The sequence below is a fragment of the Saccostrea echinata genome, unplaced genomic scaffold (assembly GCF_033153115.1).
Source record: "Saccostrea echinata isolate AGI-Se365-2 ecotype Australia unplaced genomic scaffold, CSIRO_AGI_Sech_v1 ptg000047l, whole genome shotgun sequence".
NCBI classification, from domain to species: domain Eukaryota; kingdom Metazoa; phylum Mollusca; class Bivalvia; order Ostreida; family Ostreidae; genus Saccostrea; species Saccostrea echinata.
In genome coordinates this window covers 15,343,578-15,371,393 of record NW_026889796.1, presented here as the reverse complement: position 1 = coordinate 15,371,393, position 27,816 = coordinate 15,343,578, and the positions used below count along the sequence as shown (strand labels likewise).

The 27,816-nt window shown below is 33.9% G+C and overlaps 1 protein-coding gene across 6 annotated transcripts; it reads left to right on the top strand.

The window, feature by feature from the left end:
* Nucleotides 1-1,085: 1,085 nt before the first annotated feature.
* LOC133202795 (fibroblast growth factor receptor 4-like) lies at nt 1,086-27,564 on the top strand. Of its 6 annotated transcripts, none has more exons than XM_061338670.1 (19): nt 1,086-1,180; nt 8,549-8,743; nt 10,865-11,021; nt 11,291-11,418; nt 11,886-11,930; nt 15,423-15,580; nt 16,893-17,019; nt 19,694-19,881; nt 20,136-20,156; nt 20,860-20,995; nt 21,434-21,481; nt 22,301-22,497; nt 22,776-22,942; nt 23,037-23,152; nt 23,290-23,400; nt 23,668-23,987; nt 24,370-24,440; nt 24,605-24,899; nt 25,177-27,564. In XM_061338670.1, exons 2-19 carry the CDS (start codon nt 8,641-8,643, stop codon nt 25,345-25,347), a joined length of 2,559 nt encoding a protein of 852 aa, XP_061194654.1. In that variant the 5' UTR covers nt 1,086-1,180; nt 8,549-8,640; the 3' UTR covers nt 25,348-27,564. The 6 variants fall into 6 exon arrangements, with proteins under 6 accessions (XP_061194654.1, XP_061194653.1, XP_061194656.1 ...); XM_061338669.1 differs by lacking the exon at nt 1,086-1,180 and adding an exon at nt 6,967-7,173; XM_061338673.1 differs by lacking the exon at nt 1,086-1,180 and adding an exon at nt 6,968-7,173 and having other exon boundaries at nt 24,605-24,845.
* Nucleotides 27,565-27,816: the final 252 nt, after the last annotated feature.

The window sequence follows — 27,816 nt, the reverse complement described above, 5'->3', positions numbered from 1 at the left end:
TTGGGCATAATAGTTGGGACATTTCTTGCAATTTGGAAAATGATTCAGAGCCATCAATCTTGTACAAATTCATGAAGAGTTAGTGCAAATTGGGATCTTTTTGATTGAAAGAGTATATGAAAATGTCATGCTTTATTTTAGAAGTTCAAATATTTTGTATTTGGAGATACAGGTGGGTGCATTGAAATTATGTCTTGAACATAGAGAACTGCTAATTACTGAAATAATCTGTGCGAGGGGACAGGTGATGTTAGAACTAGGAGTGTTTGTGTTAACAATTCCTGGCAGCAATCGCTAGCAAGACCCAGGCATTGCTGCAGCCGACTGCCAAAACCTTGGCCATACTATAAACCATACAATCCCTAAGTAAACTGTTTACTTTTTCATTTTCTTGGTTTTAAACTTTTGCTGTAGAAAATGTTCTTTGAACTCTCTTAGAGTTGAGGATAGTTTACCTTATGGTGTTCTTAGTGTAAGCCATTCATTTCCTTCTACCCTACCCCCTGGCACTGCCTCAAATTCTTCTAACAAGTCATCAACATAAAATCCTTAGCAAGAGATTTGAAACCACAGCAGAATCATGTGACATTAGACATTTTACATCACTTTTATGGTAAACCATTGTAAAACAGTATCTTGTACATGTACTTTATTATTAAAAAAATAATAAACTCTACTATACATATACATGTATATATATAAAAATTGTTGTCTGTTCTTCTGTCTGTTTCTAAACTGGAAATACTGAAATACATGATACATATTTATTAAAAAACTGTTTATATTTCAGCTTGGTGGTTTGACAGCAGATCATGGTGCCAGCATTTCTTCGATTCAAAGAATTACAGTAGTGGTCTGTCTCTGTCACAATGGTAATTTATTCCAACAGCTACATGTGTAGTGTTTTTAAAAGTCTTCATGTCCTACTTATATTTTCTAAATATTTCTAGATATTCTTGAACTTTAAGCCAAATCTCACAATTATTCAATCTGACAGCACCTTTTTTTATGCCTTTAGAAAATGACATCTGACTTTTAGCCATACATGGATTTTACATTTCTTTTTAAATGTATACACATTCCAGAATCATGATGTCGACGTAATGAGATAAGAAAGAAAAACAGAATGAAAAGAGAGAAGATTTTGAATCTATTGGCTAATTTTTAAGCACCTGTTCAGGTAACAAGTTGTAATGGAATTCTTCATGACGTAAGGTATAAAGGGGGGTCCCTTCCCTTTACTGAATATGCAGATTTCTTTAAAAATGATTGGTCACAATCTAACTTGTATTTTTTTTTTTTTTTTGCACTCTGTGCAGGCCATCTTATCTTAATATGTTAAGCTCAAAGTTGAAATTTATCAAGGACAGCTATGTTATTCCATGATTAATTTTCCTAAAATATTCAAAAGAAAATGTGAAATCTTTGGATTCTTTTCATTTAGCTTATAGTTTATTAAGCCTGTCATTATATGAGGAATGCGTAAAAAAAAAAAAAAAAAAAAAAAAAAAAAAAAAAAAAAAAAAATACATGGAAAACTCATTTTATTTGCAGTTTATAAGAAAAATCATATAGAACGTTTCAGTCTGTTGAGCCTGTAAATATACAGTAGAAAGAAAATAGCTTTTCCACATGGTCAAATATGAGCCTATTAAATTGAGCAATAAAGCGGAGTCAAAAATGACTGTGGTTGAAGAGGTATGCAGGTACAATTTGGGTATTGATTCTCTGAAGTAAGACCCGTGGATTTGGGGGACAATCCTACTTTTCGGTTATCTGAATACCCATGTAAACAGAGTGGGCAAACAAAGAATAAAACCTCAGTAGTGATTGTAGGTCAGATGACTTGTGTAACTGATTTCCTCTCTTTTCTTACAAAGGCCACCGGTTTCCCCCACTCCGTACCTGTGCTTGAATGATTAAACACCCATTAAATTCTACATGGTAAAATGATTCTGTTGTCAAATTTAAAACCTAGGATGGTAATTATGGCAACGTAATATTCCCTTTTTCTAGAACTTATCGTTTGAGACTCAATTAGATAATGCATTTTTCGCTATTTGCAATATATTGGGTAAATCCTGAATTTGCTCACATTATGATTGTATGCTACTTTCTTTTCAAAACTAAATACTTTTTAATGGAAATTTATAATAGAATTCAAAATTTGCTTTCAGTTAATTTATACATCACAGTGACTGTTTTCTTTGAACCATATAGATCTAGTAACTGTATATATACTTTGACCACATTTCCCCATAAGGAGCCCTTATTTAAATTTTCGGGGTTTTAAAGCAGTTGCCAGGTACTCTATTCAAAATGAAAATATCTTGAAGGTAGTGGAATGAATCTGATATTTCATTCTGTGCCGTTAGAGGTGACGCGGGTCACATGAAGGCATTTGTTTGTCTGTCAGTACTTCAGGACAAGCACACTCTCAGGTGCAGATAAACAAGTAGGCTGCTTTTGTGATGCCATCGGGCTATTTATATTGAAAATTACCAAACTGTTTGAAAGATTAATAGAACAAGTGTCAATATTGTTTTATCAACAAGAGATGTCAAAGATTTTTTTAAAAATACATTATCACTGCTATAGAATCTTAACTCTGAAAGATGCAAACACAGGATATAGGTATTGTTGTTGAACAATAGTTCTGATGAAAGTTACAAATAAATTTCTTTCACTGTGCACTGTATTTAATAATAGAAATGTTTGTTTAATTCTTCAAAGGAATGAGATCCTGCTATATTTTGAATAAACACGCACAGGAATGACTCACAGACCCTACTCTGAAATCCCATCACTTGTACAGTGTCAACTAATTACATTATATAATTCACACAATTACAAAATTTGACATATTAGTTGCATTATTGTGGGTGGTTATCTGGCACATCAAGATCAAGTTAACTTGGAGTGACCCCTGCATTGCATCTTCTTTACAATTGGTTTGTACAGTTAATCAGATATGTTCTTTATCCTGTAGAGTTCTCTTTAATGTCTACTTACCATATACACTGGACTCCAGGGACCCCCCTCTGATCTACCTTTGCCTGCACTCTGATCTAATTATCCTCCCCAGCACTGCGGGTTTTTTTGAGAGATTTGAATTCTTTAGTTTTTCTGGCATTTACTATGTACGTTTAAGTCATAAAGTGTTCATGTACTTGTTCCTTTGCCTTTTTTTTCATTTTTTAAAAATATGCCAAAATTAATTATCACATATGTTTTTTCCCCCTCAGTTAGATAATAGTGTAAGAGAATGCCGGAGGATGGGGGAACATTTATGTATACCAGAACCCTTCTGCTCAAGGCCCACCACCTTTTTTTCACTTGTCCTCCATTTCAGTTAATTTTTGGTACTTTTATTCCATTTAATATTTTTGTTGCACAAATTCACATTTGTTGGAAAACCATGTTTAAATTAATAAACTTTGAACTTCATAGGTGTCAGAAGCAAATTGAGAGGGGTGGGGGGGTGGGGGGCTAAACCAACAAAAAAAGGTAAGCCGCAATTTTCAATGCCTATATTATGTGTATCTTTGCAAAAAAAAGTGCCCCCCTCCCCCCCCCCCCCCCCCCCCCCCCCCCCCCCCCGGTTCTGACTCCTATGAACTTTCAAACTTTAGCTTTGAGTAGATAAAACCTAAATAGATGTAATATTTCTATAGATACAATATCCAGTGGCCAATACATTCCTACCTGGCTGGAATTCATTATTTCTTACTCAAGATAAATTAGGGATTACTACCATAGTTAATCCTAACTGAACACCCCTATCCATTACTGTTTGTTTTGATACAGGGCAGGAGAGATGTCTGCTCCTGATTATATTCTTACTGTTTGGCTTTATACATGTATGATCACATAATAAATGGAGGAATACATATTATGTATAAAGCTTCGCTTTGATTTTCTTCTGTTCTCTCTAACTCATCTCTTATTTTGAAATTCTTCAAAGGAGAGGGGAAGGATAACTAATTATGTTTTTTAGCTATGTGTCATCCTCAAACTGATATATTTAATTAAATATTCTTGCTTCATTTCCATCAAAATATTGACAATCTCAATGCTATGTTAGACTGTAATCACTAGATGACCAGTTATATCATTACATCAACATTGGACATTCATTTGACCCCTCCGAGCTGACAATAGAAAACAATACTGTCCATAACATGAGTAGGGGAATCATTTCAAAATATCCAGAAAATTGGATTTTTCTCTCCCTATTTGAAAATTTCAAATTAAAGTTGGGGATTTAAAATCTTTAGTCCTGCTCCAATAGGTATCTTAATAATATGGCAAAGTCTGCATTGTGTTGGGCATTTGTTGAAATAACCACAGGCTAAAAATCAAGTCTTTTAAGTATTTTCACTGATGCATTTCCAAATCTATTTTCCATAATACACGAACATCTCTCATTTTTTTTTGTACAACAAACCAAATAATACACAGCAGTTTGTGGCTGATACTAGAGGTAGTTGGTATCTTGGGAGTTCAAAAAAAAAAATGTTGTCAAATTCTGAGTTTGTTGGGAGTGTTGTGTGGTTAGTGTCAAGATTTTATTGTAGTTTTGACCACAGTATGGTTACTTTGTCTCACCTGACCAGGTGTGATGAGGTAAAGCAGCCAGCATGACCCAGGGACGGGCTGCCACTGGGGGAGATTGACATTATAGTTTGGCATGCTTAATTCATGTGCAGGTCTACTGGAAAATGGGGGGAAATTAACGCCACATATAGCAGCATAGCAACAACCATTTTTCATGTCAATTAAGAGAAAGTTGTAGCATCTTTTGGTAATGAAAGTCTTATTTTATCTATATGCAAGTCAACACAATAAATGTGGTGGTTGAACAATGATTTTTTTGTGGATGTCAATTTAGACCTCAGTATATATGAAAATAACCTCATTTCATATTTCAGCTTGGAATGCATGTTTTTATTTGTGAAAAAAATTTTTTTGTAGAGAACAAATTCTGACAAGGTGTGTATTTTTCTACATCTGTTTCCTCTCCAGCTTTTGTCGGAACCCCATCACCTTTTTCCATGGAAGGGAAGACATGGCATGCCCTTTAGGAAAAAAGGATGTTTGCTGAGGGTTGAAGATCCAGGGACTCTATACTTTTAAGTTCCTGTTTTTATTTCTTTATTTTCTTAAAGAAGGCGAGGAACACCTTGCTTCTATTTGCAAACAGGAAAAAGTTCCAGTGCCAGAGGGTTCTGAAGTCCTTGTATTTACATAAAGTATTGAGGGAGATGAGGAAAAGTACACAGCGAAGCCTGGAGAGGAGTCCTGATCCCCTGTAATTATTGTCAGAACCTTTCAAACAGATAAAGAGAAGGATTAATGACACGATATGCAAGCTGAGTTGTAGAATATAACTTCAGTTGGAGGGGCCTATAGTTAAATTTTCTTTAAAGTAGGTGAAGGGAAAATGCTACAGCCAGATACTTTTCTCTTTTTGTCTATGTTTTTGCTTACACAGATGTGTTGTGTCTGTTTTCATATTTTTAATTTGCAGATGTTTACAAGTGTTCAATGCCCACCCAACAATCATTTGTTTTTCCCCAAACTCCGTATCCTGACAGATGAATTTCAGATCCTCTTTCAAAAAAAAAAAGGTTCCCATTTAATTGAATACCGATTTTAAATTTTGTGTCTTCAAACTAGGAATGAAAAATAAGGCATATTAAGCATTTAATGTTTGTTTTTAACCTTTTGACTGAAAAATAACTTTGACATTTCAGTATAATTGGTTAAGGGACTGACTGTTTAGAAAATGACAACATTTTGTGGTCAAGGCAATTTTACAAGTGTGCACTACATCCAAATGAGGCTCTCTACGCTGTGATGGGATAAATTAGTACACACTTGCTGCCAAATGCGCAGAATTTGATATGAGCATGATAGAAGTTAGTTAAGTTTATCAGGCAAATTAGTGACCTATTAAGAACAGCTGATAATAAAAATATCAGATGTTACTACAGTACTCAAGACAGAAAAATTTCACAAGTGACAACAAAACAAATCAATACAGGGCTTGACATCAACAGAAGCTGAACCTATTTCTAATTCCTAGAGTAAGTACAGGAGGAGAATAATCCTACACATATACAAGAAAACATGTAACATGTGGTGATGGTGAGTGTGATTGTGTAATGAAGCAGGAGAATGTAAGGAGGTCACAGGGAGTGTACAGTACTGGACACAGGAGTAATGGAGAATGGTATGGATCAGCTGTTATAGGAGCATGTACAGCAGGCTTGTTAGGATGGGTCTCTGTATTGCAAAACAAACTGAACAATTATCGGAGAACTGCATGTAAACACCCAAGAGCTCAGCTGGTACTGGACAAGGATATATGAAATAAAATATGAAGCAAAAGTTTTGTAGCAGGAAGACCATCTGCAGAGCTTTGATTAATTTGATGTTTATTAAAAAAAATGAATATTATTAAATATGTTTATTGCATATACATTATTTCTTTTTAATGAATCTTTGTAAGTGCAGTTCATGTCCAGATTTTTATGAATTTGTCACATTTGCATAAAGTTCTGACGAAATATTAATAATATGACATGTTTTGAGTCGGCAAAGATAATAATTACAATGTCTTGACATTGAATTCATGATTTGCATGTGAAAGGTCGCTTATCATTAAAAAGGTTTACTATACTGTACCTGTCTTCAGGTAAAAGATGCAAGTACGAAGTGTGAAAAGTTTGAAACCGTTTTACAGAAGTATTTGAAAGAAAAATAAAAATATCCATGGGAAATTGCTTGACAGAGTTATTATAATAAGTTGAGATGTGAAAAAGATTTATATTGCACACGCGACTTGGCCAGATCTCCCAAATTTTTTGAATGGGGTCACGTGACACGCTGAACAGCCACACTAAGATCAGCGTGCTAAACAATCTCACTAGTAGTAGAGTCAGTGTTGATGTGAGGTAAGGACCCACAAACAATTTTCAGATAGATGTGTGGATTTTATTAATTTTAAATACTGCAAAGGAATGCTGTTTTAACATCTTGCGCTCTGTATATTCACGTGGATTTTTAAAAGTGATGATTTCAATTTGGATTTAATTTTTTATGAAAACTTAACTGTCTACCGGAATCAGATTTAAACCAAAAAAAAAATCTTACGCTGAAGTTTAGAAGGTAAGCGTTTAAGAGGAAACTGAATTGAGGTATTGTTTTTATCCATATATATATTTTGTCACTTGAAAATTTTATTTTAAAAAAGTTTGAAATCAAAGGCAAATTACTGAATATTGCATCCTGCTTCAGATGTTGAAAAGTTTTAATCAGGGATTTTTTTCCCCCTTCTAAATAAGTTATTTTCCCTTCAAAATAAGTTATTTTGAAAAAAAAAATTAATAAAGTTAGTTGGCGGTTTTTCAGAGGTAAAGATAAAATTCTGACAGGAAGTACATGTCACAAGAATATCATGATTGATGTCCACTTATCACTGCGGACAATGTTGATAATTACATAACGGTTACAGGCAAAACTATTCTACGCGTGTGAAATCCTGTATAATTGTTTTTGCGATAGCCACTGGGTATATCGTCACCTGCAATTAAGGGTGAAGATGAAATCACTCGGATAACAGGATAAGGGGGGACTGGAAACTATTTTCGAAATTTAATAAGTTACTCTGACTATTGCACATACAGAGTGGTTTCATTAATTATAGGCATTCATTTGTATAAAGTAGAGACAGGCTGTCTGTGAAGAAAAAAAGAAGAGATTAGATGATCAAGTATTTTAATCGTCTAATCAGGCGTTAATCTTCAAAAGAAACCTGTTGATCTCCGGTGCGCTTTTATTTTATTTCACACATTTCTAGAATGGTGTATGTGTTGAGAAAATTTTTATCATAAGCTGTTGTATTTCATTTCTTAACAATATACGAGTATGATTAACTGGAGCTTGTAGCGAATTCTTTCTTCGTATCACCCGCTGCTAACCCGAAAACTAAAGTTCAGGAGGTCAATTTGAAAAGATTTGTGACTTGAGGACGCAGTTCCCGTGTGTTCAGCAAGTAAGGGGTCTGCAATATATCAAAATAATTATGTCACAGTTTTCAAAAAATTCAAATTAATTGTGAAATAAGCGTGTTGAAATAATTACAGAGATTTCGTTGCGCCGCCTTTGAAAGTTTTTGCCATGCGGGATATAAATCAATGCCATGAAAACTAATTAGCCAAATTATTAGGGGGTTATAATCTACAAGTACTCTTTAGATGTTGATATACTAGCAGGATGTCAAATTTCACACTTAGGTGAAAACTTTAATAAACGTATAGGAACAGACCAAAGGTAGATAACCTATGGAACTACTGTATCGAATATACATGTATAATGTACAGTCTATATAGGAAAATATCATTTAAGGTTAAATGTTTAATCCATTGTGGCCAATGCCCTCAGTAATGTGAGGTCACTGTTTGGAACACAAAAGTACTAATGGAAGTTTGATGTCATAAAATTGATCACCTTTTCTACAAAATGTTGCTTTTTTAATTTTCAGAAACAACTCGGAAACATCGGATTATAGGTATTGGATTTCAGTGTGCAACATAATGTAGAAGAACATCACATGGGACAATATCCCTTCAAGAAATGGGCTACATTCAGACTGTAACCATTCTATCTATCATCGCTCTGAATTTTGTGTTCAAGCCTGTTTTGTCTGCAACAACAACAACAGCACCTGCAACAGGAAGTAAGTTTTTAATATATCTTTAATTTTTTTGTTAATGAAGAAAATGGTAGTCTTATAAGAAACATATTAAAAGAGCATCAATACATATTAATTTATCAGAAGGTGTTGCGTCTAATTGTGCTGTTAAAAAATGTGCCCCGTTTCTCACAGAATAGTATAATAAAGAAAGCAGATTAGATAATTAATGAAATATGTGGCAAATTATTGACAGTAGTGAATTTCTACAGCCCTTGAATCTAATAGGCTTGATATACATCAGATCTTGAGGCCGATAATTTCTGGTGCAACTCACAAAGGAAGATAGCTATCAAGCACAGAATGTTAGCAAGTTCTCTTTCATAGCTGGTAAATGATCACTTCCCTATAATTTCCTATAAGTGTAGCGTAGACTTTGTTCTTGGATATTAGTTGCTGAAAAGTAATGCCAAAATGAATAGGACTTTGTATTTGGTGTAAATAATCCCAAAGCCACCCGTGCACAGACTTAAAACGAATATAATCCTAGATTTTATAACAATTTTAGACTTTAGTCAATAATTTATTATTAATGTTTTTGGATTAACTGAGCCCAAAAATGTTTTCCAGATTCTGAATTTCTAATTCTAATTATAAGGTTTTAATGAAAGGTTTGGCTACAATTTTCCCAGCCTATGGTCAACTTTTTCATGCCTGTTTGTTATTCTAAATGGCATGGTACCGTGGGATACTCTCAAAATTAAAACGTCCCTCTTATCTGAGAAAACTAACTTCTTTGTAAATGAGCCTTTTTCACGTTGCCAACCGTATCCTTATTGCATTCATTCTTCTTCATTAGAGATTGCAAACCTTTTTTTGTTGTGTGGATAAAATTTGCCTCTTCTTTTTTTTTTTTAAGAATCTGTTCTTTTCAAATCAACTTTTTCAATTCAAGTACCCTTATTTTAAAAACCTGTATCCTGTCATTCCATTACAAATACAGAGGAAATTTGCTTTCATTAACTACACAACAGTGGAAATAATTTGAGAATGATAGCCATTTTATTTTGGACTGTCCGGTAGGCTTGCGGGTGCTTTACCTGAGAATTGACACAGGTTTCAGGTAACCTTTGGAATGCATATGTGTCTCAGTGCATTCTATCTTGACATTGATGGAATGTGCTTTTTTCCATTGAGTGATAAGAATTGATCAGGATGACAAAGAGCTTTGAGGTTGATTGCTCTATAATGGCTCAATCCTCCCATGGCGAGGGGAACTGTGGATAGAGTGTGGTACAGGGCCTTGGGGGAGGAAGCATGCCCGATATGTCTTCTTTATTAGTCTGGAATGCTTGGTATGGAAACACAGTTTAAAACCTCATCAACTTCATCTGTTGTACTTCTTTAGAACTAAAGACCACATTTTTGAGGTTTCTTGCAAAGAAAGAACATATCTGCATGCCCAACCATAAAAAACTAAAGCTCGATCTACAGCGTGCACAGAAACAGGTGCATGTTCATTTTGCACATTTAATTAAAAGTGGCTCAAATTAAAGTTAGTTTTTTGAAAGTGTGTTATCCTTTAAACTTGAAATTATTGTAATACTGTGATATATATATCTAAGTTGATTGTGCTGTGTATACTTGTATGCTATATCCATAACATTAGCAGCGTGCTAATGTGTGCCATGAATAATTAATGTAATTATCGGAAAGACCAGAAACATTAAAACTTGCAAGGTCTCACTTCTCTGTTTTTTGGCAGAACTCATTGGGATTTTTTTTTTTGGTCACGATTTAAGTGTTTTCACTGTTGAATACTCGAACATAATATTATATCATTTTGAAAAATATATAGCTTAATTAATTATTATTTCAAAATTATAATATAAATATATATATATATATATATATATATATATATATATATATATATATATATATATATATATATATATATATATATATATTATAAATTAAGGAGGTTTTAAGATATCTTAAGATATTTTTTGAGGATGGGAGATTGGAAATTATTAGGAGGAAAAAAAAGATTTAAAATTTGTTGATGATCTTATATATATATATATATATATATATATATATATATATATATATATATATATATATATATATATATATAAAGAAAGAAATCTATGTTTGTTTCAGAGGCCCCATCCTTGAAAGCGGATGACGAACCAGTAGAGAAAATTAAAGTAAATGAAGGCTCGAAATTGAGACTACGATGTAAAGGCCCTGGATATCCAAAACCATTTATAACCTGGTACAAGGATGGAGAAAAGATAAAAAGAAAGGATATTAAAAGGTTTGTCTCAAATCTTAAAAAAAAACAACTAGGAAATGTAAATTTCAAATATTATTAAGATAGATGCTAATCTCTCTCTCTCTCTTTCTCGGTCTTTCTCTCTCTTTGGAACATTTATTAGTGTAATAATCTTGTTACGCTTACACTAATAAACGTGTATACAATATTGTGTCATATTTGAATAAATTAAGGAAGCAACAGATATACATGTATATATATATTTATCTGAAGTTCAGATATATAATTTAAATATATTTTTTGTCTTGTAGACTAAGAGTGAAACCAAATTACCTGCTCATAGTAAAACCCAGAGAAGAGGACAGTGGGGAGTACGCCTGCCACCGACAAAACCAGCACGGGGAGGTGTGGAAAAATTACACGCTTACCGTCAAAACTGGTATGTACTCTACTCGTAAGAAAATACATCAGTCTTTAGGTCAGGTGAACTTAAATGTTCTTTGCATTACCTGAGGTATACGGGGAATGTTACAATTAATCTAATGACCACTGAGCAGGAAAGAGAAATGCAGGAACTCTTAACTGATTGTCTAGTCATCCATTTTCAGCTTCATTAGTTCTCTCAACAGAATACATATGATTCATGTGGAGATCAAACATTTGTGGTCAGTGTTATATTTGGACGCTCAAACACAATTTCCATAATTTTTGAAGATATCCTTATTAAAATGACAAATTGTATTAATTTATTATAAGATAGTGTTTGAGGGGTTATTGAGGACACTGTTCACAGTTTCTAAGATGCATTTAATCCCCTTATATCTTTCTGTTTAGATGTTGCTCTGTTGTTTACAAAACAAAAGACAGTGCTGAAGTTATAAAGTGCATTTTCATTATGTTTTGCAGAAACAAAACATGAGGAACCAAATGTTGTTGACTGCAAGACTCCTGGTAAGATAACCTTCCTAAATTAACAAAAAATAATTTAATTTATCAAAAACTTGTTATCATGTCTGGCTCAGGATACTAAGCAGACTGTTTTAATAACAATGAAGATTTCTATTTTGACAGTAGGTAAGCTTGGCATAGTGGTAAGATTTCATTGCTAAAAATAATTTGGGGTGCAAGGGGGAAGATTTTGTTCTTGTTGTTTAGACTTGCTGGGAAATGACATATTTCCCCAATATTTCTTTTTCTTTTTTTTCTAATGAATTAAATTGATATTTTTGAATGCACATCTTGGAATATGGTGACATTTTGGTACAAGAGACTGATTTAGGTATACCTGTATCAATTGTCAAACCCAGTGAATAGTGTCTCTTGGGATCTGAATAGATTGTATTCTCAAAGGTTGAAGAAAAGTTCAAGTGTTGACACTAGAAAGCAGTAAAACTTGACAACAATAGTCCCAGTAGTAGGTGAGATTCTGATTGGGTGCGTGGACTGATTTTTCAGGAGACGATATTGTTCTCCTTAGCTGGAGACGCCTCCCGTCCTCCTAAATTTGAAAGTAAGACGTAAATTCAGTAAATATTTATTTTTTGACCAAATACAAATCCAATAATGAATTTTTCTTAAAACCTTTCAAAACCAAAGAAACATTTGATCTATTCAAGATGTTGCACATACTTCACTGCAGAATGAAATCATAAAATGTCAGAATGGTATAAATTGGAATCAGTTGGACAGTTATGTAAAGTTTTTGTGTTGTTAAGTTAAATGATGAGGCTTGGTTTGTGAGCCTAGCTTCCTGTGTCTGACACTTTATAGCCGAGGATTGGTGTTTGAGTATCCTGGATTTCCAATTTCAAATTGAATTCAGAGTCTTGAAGAAAGAAATCCTGACATATGGTTTTCATTTTTGTCAAATCTCAAAAACTTGTAAGTTTTTAGAAGCCTCACCAAGATTTGTTACATACTTACAATATTTCTTTCTCTCTGAGTGATTGTTTAGAGTGGGGAATGCTTTTGTGTTTCTGACCTTATTTTTGTTCTTACTGTATGAATATATAACTAGTGTGTGGCAGGAATATTTATTTGTTATTCCGGACAACTCTTAGTTTACTCATTCCTCCAGCTTTAAAACCCCCATAGTTTGGTATGGTAGCCTGCTGTGTCCTGTGGCAAAAGAAAAACTTACTTTTATAATGCTTTGTTTGTTCACATGTCATAAGCTACAAGAAAATTGCATCTTTTAAAGAAAAAAACAAACCAGCAATTAAATCTTTAACAAAATTCATTATGCGATAATAGTTTTTTAAATGCTTTGTAAAGCTTTGGGCTTTTGAAAGATTTGAACACGAGTTAATATTTTCTTTTTAAAAATTCATATTCCTTTTCACCTTCCTGTTTATATATTTTTCTTTCTGAGAACTTTGGCTAATGACGCCCCATGTGTTGACACAAAGAATTGTGCCAAGGTGAAATGGCTGTTATCTGAACTGACACCCCAACAAAGCCCCCTCACTGGAGGATAATAAACAGATTTCAAAAAGGCGGGAAAAAGTGTAAGAGGCCCAATTCTCAACAGGTCAGTTTCAAGGGCTGGGATGTGCATTATAAAGGCAACGGCACAATCTTTACGAACACCAGTATCTTTGACAAGAGTTTACAAGAGTATTGCACTTGTGGAATTGTCATCTACCCTCCAGATATTGCCATAAGTAAGGCTGTAAAAGCTTTGAGGATTGCCCAATAACACAGAGGGAAAGAGTTCTTGAAAGCATGACCACCTGAAGAGGGGGGATTCATCAGAGAGAGATGTGTGAGGATGACTTCTATGGTCCAGTGCTAATGGTTCTACCACACTTAGTACAAAACAGTCAGGTTTATCCCCCATCAGCCTCATTACTAAGCCACCCTGTCCTAATAATGTCCAATCCAAAGTCAAACATAAGTGTAAACCTTGATCAGAAACATCTGTTAAGAATCACTTTTCTTTAACCCCAAGAAAAGGGTCATATATGATGAGTTTTAATTTAGTATTTGACCTGGAACAAAGTATGAAAATGAGCTCCATTTTCTTGAAGGTTTTTTTTTATTTTAAAAGGGGACTGTTTTCTGTATTAAGGCCTGTTAGCTGCCAAGCCATCAAATTTGAAATGACGGGTCATGAAGGAAAGGTTCTCGTTTATATAAAGCATATGCTTAAGAAGTTTTAAGAGGTTCTGTTGTAGACAATGGAAGAACAGGATTAAGCTTTTAAAATTTTATGTTTTCTTAGCTCTCACAAAATGGATAATCTTGTTTTTCTCAATTTCCATACATTTTTCTTCAAGTTTGAAAGCAAAAAAAAAAAAAAAAAGGTGATCTAATGTTTTTGTTTGCATTTGATTTTTTCCCCCTCTATAAAAATGAAAATATTTTTTTCCAATAGTATGTGCATTGCCACAGAATACATTGAAAATGAGATTTGTACATTAGTTATTGGTTTACAAAAAACATTTCTTTTGAATTGAATTGAATTGTATTAGAAGTATAATTTTGTTCGGATTTGTACTCTATTATCCATTTGCAGTACGTATAATGTTTTCCAACATTTTTTATTCTTTCGATCATTCTTTTTTTTTTTTTTTTAAAGAACTCACTATATATGTACACATCTAAATTTGCATCTCGTCAGCCATTTGCACTGCAATTATGGTGCACAATTATTGCAAAGGATAAAATAGAAATTATTCATGAGAGAAATTTGAATTTCCATGAATGTCGTAAATATATACATCTTGAGGGACATCTATTACAAACTACAGAATTTATGTGTTTGTCATTGTGAATCAAAGTGTATTCAGTTTGTGGCCTTTAATTAATTTTTTATTAGCATTAATTTCATAACATATCACCACTTCAAAGAAAGCATAAACAATTGGTCGTCATTAGCATGTAGAAAAACTTGTAACTTAAAAGGTAAAAATTAATTGTTTTGGGATGCCTATTTTGCTCTTCTATTCATTGAAACATCGTGAAATACTGTACCTCACAACATCAAAATAAAAATTGCATAAATAAATACAGTAATTTGAAAACATTTGTTTAAATGTCCATTAAAATCTGAGTGGTTCAGCTTTAATTTTACTTATTTTTAAATTATTCTGTATTAAAGATGAAAAATAAATTTAATAGTGCAACGTATAGCTTTTGAATTCTGAATACCTGTAAGTTTCCTGGAATTATTCTGTTTGTGTTACTGAAAAAAAGTCTTTTCATATTTTAGGCATTAATCTGTATTGTAATTCTCCATAGAAACCTAATTTTTGATTTTTTTTAATTACAAAATTTGAATTAACCTTTTATGTAATCAAATATTTTTGACTTGGTATTGAAAAAAAAAAAAATCATAATTTATTTGAGAACTCTAGACATCCTGCAGTATATTACATCCTTTCTTTAATGTCACTAGATTTTTAGGGATATTTTGTAAATATTTATACTTTTTTCTTTTAGGTCCACCACAATTTCGAGACAAAAGTCAACTAAATGAGTGGATAGCACGACCCTCACAGGCTTCAGCAGAATTTAAATGCATGGTGTGTGGCAATCCGGAGCCAAAAGTCACTTGGTTTGCTAAGGGACAAGGCATTAATGCCAGCATCAGTGGAAAGGTTTGTACAAAACTCTTTTCACCTGATAAGTAACAAAAGATAAAAAATAAAATATAAAAAAGATGATTCAATTCAATTCACATCCTCCCCCCCCCCCCCCCATATCAGTACATCCTTTAATTGTTACTGATACAGATAATATAAAATGTAGTCTGTAACATTTTGTATATTTTTTATTAGCCAATTAAAGTTTCCACAAATTAACATGTCAGGGATTAAAAAGAGAAACAGATGTAAGATCTGAAATTAGAGAATGCCCCTAATCAATTATAAATTTATAGTCCTTTATATTAGAGACCAACATGGCCTACTAAATAATTCTGTGATGCCCATTACGTCTGTCATTAGCAGTGAAAATAAAAGCTGGTAGCACCTGGTTAACATCAGTACCAGTAATCTCTCTCAGTCTGGGAGGATTATCCTCCTCACAGGGTGCACTTGTTACCTCATAATTAATCTATTTTGTTGCTTCTTAGCACTGCTGGGTCAAAAAACTTCCAAGAAAGAATCCCCCCAAAAAAGTTGTGAATGTTTCAGGGCTTTGTGAGCGTCTAACTGATTTATCCCTGGCTCGGGAAAACTCAGGAGGATGTTCAGTCGAGGATATAGAAATTAGCTAATTTTATGAAATTGAACAATGTCAGTGGTGTGAATCGAATCATGTCCAGAAAGGCTTGTTGATATGAAAAATCTGTCAAAATTAAGGCCTGTTACAGGAGTGCTCTTTATAATCTGAGGGGAAATCGAGAGCCAGCGGTACCAGATGTGAAATTTTATTATATTTTGATATCAGAGGAGAAAAAAAAAATGCTCAAAATTTCATATAAGTAAAGAGGTGTTATTATGCAAGTTCAAGTAAGAAAAAAAATCTAGAAACTTAAAAACTAAGAAAAGTTAGATAGAAAATCATAGATCTGGTGCTCAAATTAAAGCTCATTTAAGGAGTGTGCTACATGTATACTGATATTGGAGCGCAAAACCAGGAAATGATGCTTGAGGATGGGTCTTGTTTAAGTTTTTTTGTAACTGTATATTTACACTTTCCCAATGGGTTTAAGATGAAAGATATTCAAATCATGGTCACACATTTCCACTCCTTAAATCAAAGTCTGATTTTCATTAATGCTGAAAAACATCATAAACAATTCATGCTCCATGAAGAATTTCAGTTTGAAACCATTCCGACAACAAGATTGGCATAGATTACTTCAAAAGTACAAGAGTCATGCACTCTTAATTGTAATTTTTACCTGAAAAAGGAGTTATTTTGACATTTCCTAAATATTTAATTTTTGTTTTGTTATTTTTTCAGTACAAAGTAAGAAGGAAGACAACATTGGTAGTGGATGCTGTATCCAAAAAAGATGAGGGGTTATACATGTGTGTTGTGGAGAATGAACATGGCTCTGTCAATCATACATACGAACTTAAGGTCATAGGTATGTCCAGTTGTCCCCCCCCCCATCTTACACTATTCTGTTGTCATAATATGTTTCAGACATTTTGGAGGAATGTTGGCCATTGGCAGGTTGATTAGGCTTTGCCTCTAATTTCAAGCAATTATGACCATCTCAACATGGAATGATTCATCATAGTTTGCATCAGCTCTATATAAACACGATTTACTTAAAATCATACAAAAGATATTTATAGATGTAAGCCTTGCAGAAGCATATGTGAGATCAATGCTTGGACCCGAGTGCTTAACAATGATTAATGAAGCAGATTTTGAAAAAATACTGGTGTGTGGTACATAAGCCTAATAGCAATGTCAAAATATCTAATAAAACTAGGGGAAGAAATAAGATAAGAATTAAATAAACATGTATTCAATAGACAGGCGATATCTTCCGAGATAATTTCTGGTGAGGCATTACAGAGATGTGGTTAGGGGGTTGCTCCTTGCTGATACTTTGGGAGGCGTTAAATGCCCTGTCGACTGATTTTTTGGCAGATTCTGTAACATAATGTTACATTTATAACCAGCCTCAAACAAACGAGTCTGACAGCTTATAATTTCTTGTTTGCTAAGTGTCTCTTGTTCTTGTCCTCAACAAACAAAGGGAAAAGAAAAGATGTAGTAATTGTGAGGTGGCTGTGATAATTATGAATGACGCAGTCTTTATTTCGGAACAAAAGAAATTATTCCAAGACAAACGTGACATACAGAGCTTATTTTAAAGATCTTGGGGGGGAAAATTATGAATGATAAATTTTCCTCCGAAAAACATTGAATAAAGAAGTTCTCTGAAAATCATTGAATGGAAAAGCACTTTACAACCATTTTAAATGGGGCTTTTTGCCTTGATTTTTATTAGGTCACCTGAGTTTACTCAGGTGACCTATTGCTATCTGTTTTCATCCGTCGGCGTGCGTCGTCCGTCGTGCGTTAACATTTGAACATTTTCAGCTTCTTCTCTGGAACCACTGAACCAATTTCAACCAAATTTGGCACATAGCATCTAGATGTGAAGGGGAGTAAAAATTGTGAAATTCATGACCCCTACCCCCCTGGGGCCTGAGGGGTGGGGCTAAAACCATCAGAATTAATGCAATCTTTAAAAATCTTCTTCTTTACTCCTGGGCATCAAGCAGGCAAACTGTTGGCATGAATGTAATAAGCATTGAGCCCTCTACCTAAATTGTGAAATTTATGGCCCCAGGGTCAGGGGTTCTGGTGCTAGGGTTGGGCTCTGTTGAATATGTAGTGAAAAGCATTATTCTTAAAAAATCTTCTCCTCTGCTCTTTAGTATTTAGAAAACAAACAATATGCATAGTTATGATGAGGAAAGGTGTCTCTTCTATAATTGTGAATTTCATGGCCCCTGGGTCAGGGGTTCTGGTGTTAGGGCGGGTATCTAATGATTATATAGTGAAAATGCATTAATTATTCAAAAACCTTCTCCTCTGCTCCTGGGTATTAAGCCGATGAACTAAGTACATAGTTATGATGAGAAAGAGTGCCTCTTCCAAAATTGTGAATTTCATGGCCCAGGGGTCAGGGGTTCTGGTGTTAGGGTGGGGCTCTGTTGAATATATAGTGATAATGCATTATTTCTTTAAAAAGCTTCTTCTGTGCTCTTGGATATTATGAAAACAAAATAAATACATAGTTATGATGATGAAAGGTGCCTCTTCCAAAATTGTGAATTTCATGGCCCCAGGGTCAGAGGTTCTGGTGTTAGGGCAGCGTTCTGTTGAATATACATGTATAGTGAAAATGCATTATTTCTTTTAAAAATCTTCTCTGATCCAGGGCAAACAAACTGAAGGCATAGTTATGATGAATAAGGGTGCCTTTTCCTATCTTGTGAATTTCATGGCCCCCTGGTCAGGGGTTCTGGTTTTAGGGCGGGGCTCTAATGATTACATAGTAAAAATGCAATAATTCTTTGACAATCTTCTCCTTTTCTCCTGGGTAATAATCCGATGAACTACGAGTATAGTTATGATATGTAAGGGTGCCTGTTCCAAAATTGTGAAATTCATGGCCCCTAGGTCAGGGGTTCTGGTGTTAGGGTGGGGCTCTGTTGAATATATAGTGATAATGCATTATTTCTTTAAAAATCTTTTTCTTTGATCCTGGGTATTTAACAAACAAACTGATGCATAGTTATGATGAGTAAAGGTGCCTCTTCCAAAATTATGAATTTCATGGCCCCTGGATCAGGGGTTCTTGTGTTAGGGTGGGGCTCTAATGATTACATAGTAAAAATGCAATAATTCTTTGAAAATCTTCTTCTTTTCTCCTGGGTATTAAGCTGATGAACTAAGAGTATTGTTATGATATGTAAGGATGCCTCTTCCAAAATTGTGAATTTTATGCCCCATGCATCATGGTTCTGGTGTTAGGGCAGAGCTCTAATGATTACATAGTGAAAATGCATTAATTCTTTGATAATCCTCTGCTCTCTTTCTGGGTATTAAGTAAGCTTACTAAATGTAAAATTATGATGAGCAAGTGTGCCTCTTTCAAAATTGTGAATTTCATGGCCTCTGGTTTAAAACATGAATCCATTGTGGCGAAGTTATTGCATGATACTCAGGTGACCTATAAGGCCCGTGGGCCTCTTGTTTGAAATATTTTTGAATTAATAACTTCATTATTGTAGATCGAGTGCTGACAAAGCCTGTGATTCAAGGCCCTCTGAACCAGACTGTGACCTATCTGGACGATGTGAAATTTCAGTGTAAGGTGGTCATGAGTGACCTTCAACCTCACATCCAGTGGTTGAAACATTACCAGGTCAACGGATCATTCACCAATGAGGATGAAGAACCATACGTCCATGTAATACAGGTATAATCTCCAATAAAACTAAAAATTCAATTTTTAATTTTTTTTTGTAAATTTTATATTTTAAAGCACCAAACTGTTTTTCTTTCATGCACAAACCACGTCATGTCTTTTTATGGCAATAAATGTGACTCACTCCTTATCTATTTAGAGGTACAAAAGGTACAACTAAACTAAAATAAAAACAAAGATCAGAATTCTTCATGTCTCCTTGTATGACAAACTGTAAACTTTGTTGTTCATGTTTATCCTTCAAGAATTTACAACAGGGCAGGAAGGTAACGTATGAGATGTGTTGCATCTCTCTGATCATGCCCCCATTAGAATAACAGCAGTGCTATGTTGATGTGTTTATCAAAGTCCACTTTCAGTTTACAAATAACAGAAACTCCAGATGAATCCAGCATGGTTTAATGTGTCCTTTCCTCAGAAACTTATAAGCATGGAATCCACTCTGTAAATAAATAATTATTATAATTTTAGAAACTGGCACTGCAGTCAGCTTTTCTTGTACACGTATTAAGAGACTGATAGAGGAAAAGTTCCCATCTTAAAACAAAGAAATGAGGGGGGAAAAGATTTGTCTATAGAAGCATGAGATCAGATTTTAGATTGTGTAACTAAAATGGACAAAAAAGGGGGAGGGGGGAGGATTCACCAAATAACTGAAATGAGAGGCATGTCTCCTGAAGTGAAAACCAATTTGTTAACATTTGTGAAGACAGTGTGCATGGTCGTGTTGTCATTGTATGCCATATAAGTCATGTTCAGTGTTCTAGTAGATGTATATAATTAAGTAGATAGTTTATCAGACTTGTGTCTCCATCATTTGTAGTAATAGCAAGAACTTTCTATGTAAATTCCTCTTGATAACGATCATCTTCATGAGAACAAATCCAAAAATAAATGACCTTATTGACAAGGTTTAATTAGACACCAAAATCAAGACTTAATAATTTATACTCTGCCTTCTAATTTTAGCAATCCTCCTTCAACCTCACTCACCCAGAAATCCTGTACATCAGAAATGTAACGTACGAGGATGCTGGCTGGTACACATGCTTGGTGACCAACTCCATGGGGCGTGCTTACCAAAGTGCCTGGCTGACTGTTGAAGGTGATTATATATTCTTTTGTATAACTTAACAGAACAGGCAACATAGAAAAACAAGACACAAATATCTCGGAAAGAGCTCCATATATGTAAACTTATCAAAAGAAATGTTCATTTTTGGAGAGTTAAAAGTTCAATAAATAAATTTTTAAAAATGAAAAAAAAAATGTATGTTGTCTGTTCTTATTTACTAAGCTTTATTTCTCCTGCATGGTTGTTGTTTAATTAACAAATGATAACATCACCCATTTCTTCACCTAGATTTTTTTTTCTACCTGTTGGTGTCCTTTTTTTTCTCAGTTTTCTCTTAATAAATTTCTCTCCAGCCACGTGGACTGTAGGTTACTACATCTAATATATAAAAAAAATAAAATAAAAAAAAAAGAAGAAATTTCAGTAACCAATAGTTCAACCAGTTTTCCTGCATGTCTTATTTTGAAGATTCAAAATGTGATAACTGCACAAATTCCACAGATGTCTCACTTGCGGGTAAGTGTTTAGTGAAATCTCACCTAAGTAACCTGTAACACTAGTGATATGATGCATGAGTGACTACCAAGAACTTATTTAACCAAAGACAATCAAAATTAAAAAAAATAAATCATTCTCATTTTATCAGTGTGTATAGCAGCATAAATTTCACAATTGCCATAACCAGATACATGCTTTATAAAACCCCAGAGTAATAATATTTACAAAGAGATATGTATCTTGCATGAGGGAAGGCTTATATTTGGGACAAAATGCACTCTATAATTGGTCTTAATAATTTTTTTTCCTGCAAGAACAACTGTATCTATGTGAAATTTTTTGTTTTGTTGGATTACGTAAAAAGTAGACTTTTCTTAAACTAATTGAGTAGTATAATTGTTGTATAATATTCTGTTTTGGAATAAATTGAAGAATATATAAGAAAAGAAAAAGATGAAAGCAGAAGCCCCATTTGATTTAAAGTAATTAGAATTATTTGAGTAGTTAATTTTTTTAAAAATGTTTTGGTGATGGTAGACTTGCATGATGCATTTATAAGTAGCCATTTATGTTGATTTTTTGTTTCTTCCTCTCTTTTTATTTTCTGTTTTTACTAAAAAGTGGACAGATTGTTCAGAGTCAGTGTGCTATTTTCGAAATTAACATTCTCTGCATTTTTTCTACAATTTTTTTTTTAAAATGTAAAATCATTGATTAATCTAAAACAATAAGTGTTCTGCAGAAAAAAAGAAAAAAAACCCAATTTTTGGTGCAAGGCTGCCATACCAGTATATTTGTAAAGTTAACAATTATTTAAAGTCAATAATGTTGTTCCAGAACCTGTCCCTGAGACAGCCAAAGTCATCCAGAAGGTTCCCCCTCCCAGGAACAACATGACCCTGGTCATCATCATCACTACCGTCTGTGTGTCTGTCCTTCTTGTCGTCCTGGTCATCTTCGGCGTGTGCTGGAGGAGGTGGAGACTGAGGGGCAAAAAATTCACCAACGTCAAGAGGGTCATTGTCATGAGACCGGTAAGTAATGGGGCAACTCAGGCCTTTACAACAAGGAACTATAGGTCATATTGTAAAGATGGAAGTATGTATTTGCTTACAATTCTGTGTTATGAAATTTAATGAAATATGTTTACAACTAGCATAAGAATAATACTTATGCATAAAGTCTACACTGAACATTCACATATCAAATGCAGATATATCCAAAAAAAAAAAAATTATGAAGCATCCAAAGATTTTATTTTCAAAGTATAAAGAATGTGCAAAAAATAAATCTAAATTTTTTTTCTCAACAGAATGAGATTTACTACCCCAATAAGATAGGGCAGGAGGGCCAGGCTTTGATTGTTCCACAAGTTCGTATCGAACAGACGAGTCAACGGCGACGTCTGTCCTCAGATCTTACTGTTATGTCAGAGTATGACCTACCTCTGGACAAAAACTGGGAATTCTGTCGGGAAAGGTGAGTTCTTGCCTTCTAAAATGAAGCATTATCTCTAAGTATACCACCGTAATATGAGAATTGAATTTGAAGCTGAATTACATATACATTTCAGACTTGTCATGGGCAAAACGTTAGGTGAGGGAGCGTTTGGGGTCGTGATAAAAGGTGATGCGCATTGTATAAATGGCAAAAACGGAGTTACTACAGTGGCAGTAAAAATGTTGAAAGGTAAGGAATAATTGAATAGATCAAACAGACTTTACAATCAGTGAGTTAGGATCTTTTATAGTGATTTTTGGGTGCATTTGTAAGCTGGTTTATAACTTCTGGATTTCACTGACACTTTCTGTGATTTTTTTCAACAGAGGATGCCACAGATCGAGAGTTAACAGATTTGATTCAAGAGATGGAAGTCATGAAGCTTATTGGAAGTCACAAAAACATCATCAATTTGTTGGGCTGCTGTACTCAGAATGGTTTGTATTATTGTCAGTGTAAAACTGTTGTGCAATTTTTTAAAGAAAAGGAAAATAGATGACTTAAAGACTTGCAAGATATTAAATACTGATTTGTTGCTATACATGTACCCAGACTAGTTGGATTGATCATAAAGCAGTTTTGATGCATTTTTTATAGCAATTATAGGGGGTAAGGCCAGTTCATTCATAATTGAAAGATGTTCTCATTTTAGTATACTGTTGAATAATTGTGCAAAAATTACAGTGTTCTTTTCTTTTCTTTAGGTCCTTTATATGTGATTGTGGAATATGCTCCCAATGGAAATCTACGCGATTTCCTTCGTAGCAGGAGACCCCCAAACAGTGGATACGAAAAACCTGTGGGTGAAGACAACACAGCAAAAGAGACTCTTTCTGAGAAAGATTTAATTTCATTTTCATATCAGATAGCTAGAGGAATGGACTACTTATCTTCACGCCAGTGCATACATAGAGATTTAGCTGCCAGAAATGTGCTAGTTGCCGAGGACTATGTGCTAAAAATAGCTGATTTCGGCTTAACAAGAAATGTGACAAACATTGATTACTACAGGAAAACAGGAGACGTAAGAAGAAATTTCGTTAATTTATTCACACTGACAATCAAATATTGCAAATACTGAGAGTAATTGTGTTACACATCCTAAATTCAATTACGTTCAAGTATGCATTTCCTGGAACTTGAAAAATGGTTAGGGAAAGCATCTTTCAAGTGGCCAAGAATTTAAGGCAGCTTTCATCTTTAACTGATGCCTATTCTTACCAACATTGTACTAATGTCAATCTGGATTGCAATAATTATTTACATGTGGCATCAAGTACTCTTGTATACAAAGTCTGTTATGTTCTCATGCGATTGGAATGTTTTTTTTCTTCTGCTCCAGGAGTCAATGTTTTATAGGTTTTTGATGAAGTACTTCTGAAACATCCTCTTTTGTTTTTTGACAGGGTCGTCTTCCAGTGAAATGGATGGCTCCGGAAGCTTTGTTTGATAGAAAATATACCTCAAAAAGTGATGTGTAAGTTTACAAACTAACCACTTGATTATTTTTCTTGTTAAGAGGGAAGTATATTGTTTATAATGAAATATTAAGTATTCATTGCATCAAAGAATTTTGGAGTACAAAAAATTCCTTTAAAGTATTTGAAAACAAAGTGTTCAGCATATTTGGTATTTTTACAGATGGTCATATGGAGTGCTTCTGTGGGAAATCTTCACACTGGGTGGAAACCCTTACCCGTCGGTTCCTGTGGAGAGACTGTTTGAATTACTGAGGAGTGGTCATCGGATGGAGCGACCGCCCTACGCCTCTAAAGAGATCTACAATTTGATGGGTAACTGCTGGGCGGACATGCCCGCTCGACGTCCTACATTCCTCTCCTTAGTCAAAGACCTAGATAAGATGTTGACATGTCGAGGGGAGGTGAGTGAGGACAGAATGAAGGACACCGGAAAGTGCTTGGCTCGGATTATACATGTATGTAGTGTGTTCCCTACACCAACCTGCATGCTCCACCAAAATTATATAGAAAATTATATAAAAAATGATTTTTTTTTCAAAACTTAAATTCCCCTCCTTCCCCTCCTAAATATCCAAGTATCCTATTATGCATACATGTAGCACTGAAGGGCCAAGTAAATTTCGAAATTGAGTTTTCACTTTGAGTTATAATACATAAATACTTAAGACTGCTTATTATGTACTCGTGTATTTTCTGAAGTGAACACAATGCAAATATCTGCTCTTTTCTCAGGAGTATCTTGATTTGGAGCCAGGAGTGACATCCCCTCTTGAAACGCACATCAGTACATCAGATAGCCAGTATTCCTCAATGTCTCGGAGTTGTAGCAGTGTGTCCGATGAAGTGATCAGCCACACAAACATTAGCAGTAGTAGTGACTCCGACAAGGATGACGTGTCATAGGGGAGAAACCTGTCTCAATTTTATAGGATCGGCAGCTTTATTTCACTGTTAACTTTACACAATGCTGACGACATCACAAAGTTGATGTTCGTAGTTCTGGAGACCAGTGTGGGTCATTAGTGAATGCCATAACAGACACCCTTAGTGACTTGAACCTTATCGTTGCAATCAGAGAATATCTATGCAAACTGAAACTAGCAAGCATCAGTGCCTGCTTAAAGACCTCTAAACTGACGATGGAGGCACACAGTTATAATGAATGTTGTGATGTGTTCCGTCAACATAGGGCATATAATTGCTTTTAATTTACACTCAGTATGTATTGTGACATCATAATCATCTGATAGTCCCATAATGCATCATTGTGCAGAATGTCAGTCAGTCCTTGGTTTAAATGTTCCATAACTGTGTTCTTGGGTAAACAGAGGCCAGTGTTCATACACGTGTTCACTTTTTAAAAGATCTGAAGATCATATTGTGACACAGTACACACAGCATAATCACACAACGTAACCAAGGAAAAGTAAGCCAGACTTGGAAAGTAATCTCTCAATCAGTATTCTGAACATTCATCAATGATCAAACGACTTGTACAAGTGCTTTATATACTACTTACCAAATTTCACATGAACAAACGTTCTGGTGATTTTATAAACTGATGTATGTCTATATTAAGAATTCCACATTCATTGTATATAACAAAGTAGCAGTTTATTTTGAATGCATTAAATGACAGGATTAGAAATAGGTACAACGAATATTGTCAGTTTATTTGTTGAAATGCATTGTAAAGAAATCCATCCATAATTTTATTCTGTTATATTTTCTCTGTTGTAATTAGGTATGTTGACTTCTGATGCTAAATTTGATGCCATTAATGGTATTTGAAACACATTTAAAAAATTGTAACATTCATTTTATATTGGTAGTTTAAATATTGATGTTGAACATATTTAGCAAAATTGGGGAGAAAAAAAATCAGCAATCTTAAAAATGAATATCTGTTAAACAAAATTGGATTTAAAAAAACAATTGAAATGTATGCAAATAACGTGTAGCAGTTCTTAATGAGCTTGTTTATTTAATGTGGACATGGGAGAAAAATCTATTGTTTGTTGATTATTTGAATTATTGTTATGGTTTATTTTTTTGTGTGTGTGTTCAATGCATATATATGCCTTTTTAATAATTGTGTAATTAAAATACTTTTTTTGTGCCTGAGGCAGACAGACAAAATTGACAAACCATTTTTTAACTACAGGACTTTGTAATTCACTGACTGGCATTATTTTAATATTTCTCAAATGGTTCCCTTGTGTTATTGACAAACATTTGGGAAACTGTCTCTCCAAATGTGAGCAGTATTTTTTGAACCAGATCTGTTCAGTACCTTTATTATTATTAAATTTTGCCTTACTTTTGTTTTTTTACAGGTGAGGTTGACAGTCCTTTTATTTTATTCACTGCCAAGAAATTGAGCAATTTTTATTTTTAACCCCAGCATATTATTAACCAAATTTGTGTTCATTTTACAACAGATATTTTAGTAGTATGTAAGCTTGTTTTTGTAATTTTACGTAAGTAACAGTATATTATTAATTGTATTGGCTGGTCCAGATAAGACCTGCATTGTCTTACCTTTGACTTTTAGGTTGTATGTTTGCAGAGGCAAACTTGTTTTTTTTTTTTAAAATTTGCAATGGTTGTTGAACAGTATACATGCTCCTGTTTATAAATGTGATGTTACATTTCATTTGTATAAGTAAATAGGTTGTGTCATTTTTTTTCTTTCTCTACAGGCAATTTTATTCTTAAAACTTTATTACTGAAAGGGATTACTAGCAAAAAAAAAAAAGTAAGAAAGAAAACATTGAATAAATGAACAATTTTACCTATTGTAAGTTTCTGTAAAATTCTGACACTAATCCACCACCTGTGGGGGTATACCCACATGATTCATTTCATATTGCAATTTTCTTTTTCGAGATGTAAGTTTACAGTTCCAGTGTATTAATTTTTGTGTATGTAGTATTTTTTTTTTTGGTCTTTGTGTCTTTGATTTGTCATGCTGTTGATCAAGATGCCATGAAAAGAATTGTTAAAATGTTGAAAAGAAACTTATAATGTTTATATTTGTAATGATTTGTTGAAACTTTTCTTGAGTATACAATGTGACCTATAAAGAAATAGGAGAATAAAGTTACCTTACAGCTTCAATTGTTTGTTTTTCTGTTAAGTTTTGTTTTCCACTTGAGGTGATATGGAATGCTAAGAATGTGTGTGATGGCTTTAACATTAGAATCTTGACACTGGCCGTGTGATAAAATGTAATTGATATACCTTTAGTTGCTAGGTGCACCTCGGAATTTTAATGTTTTGGGAAGCAGTTTCTGGGGACTAGTTACTGTGAACAGGAATAGAATTAAAATAATCTTAGCAATTATTCAAGTTCTGAAGTGATAGCAGTAA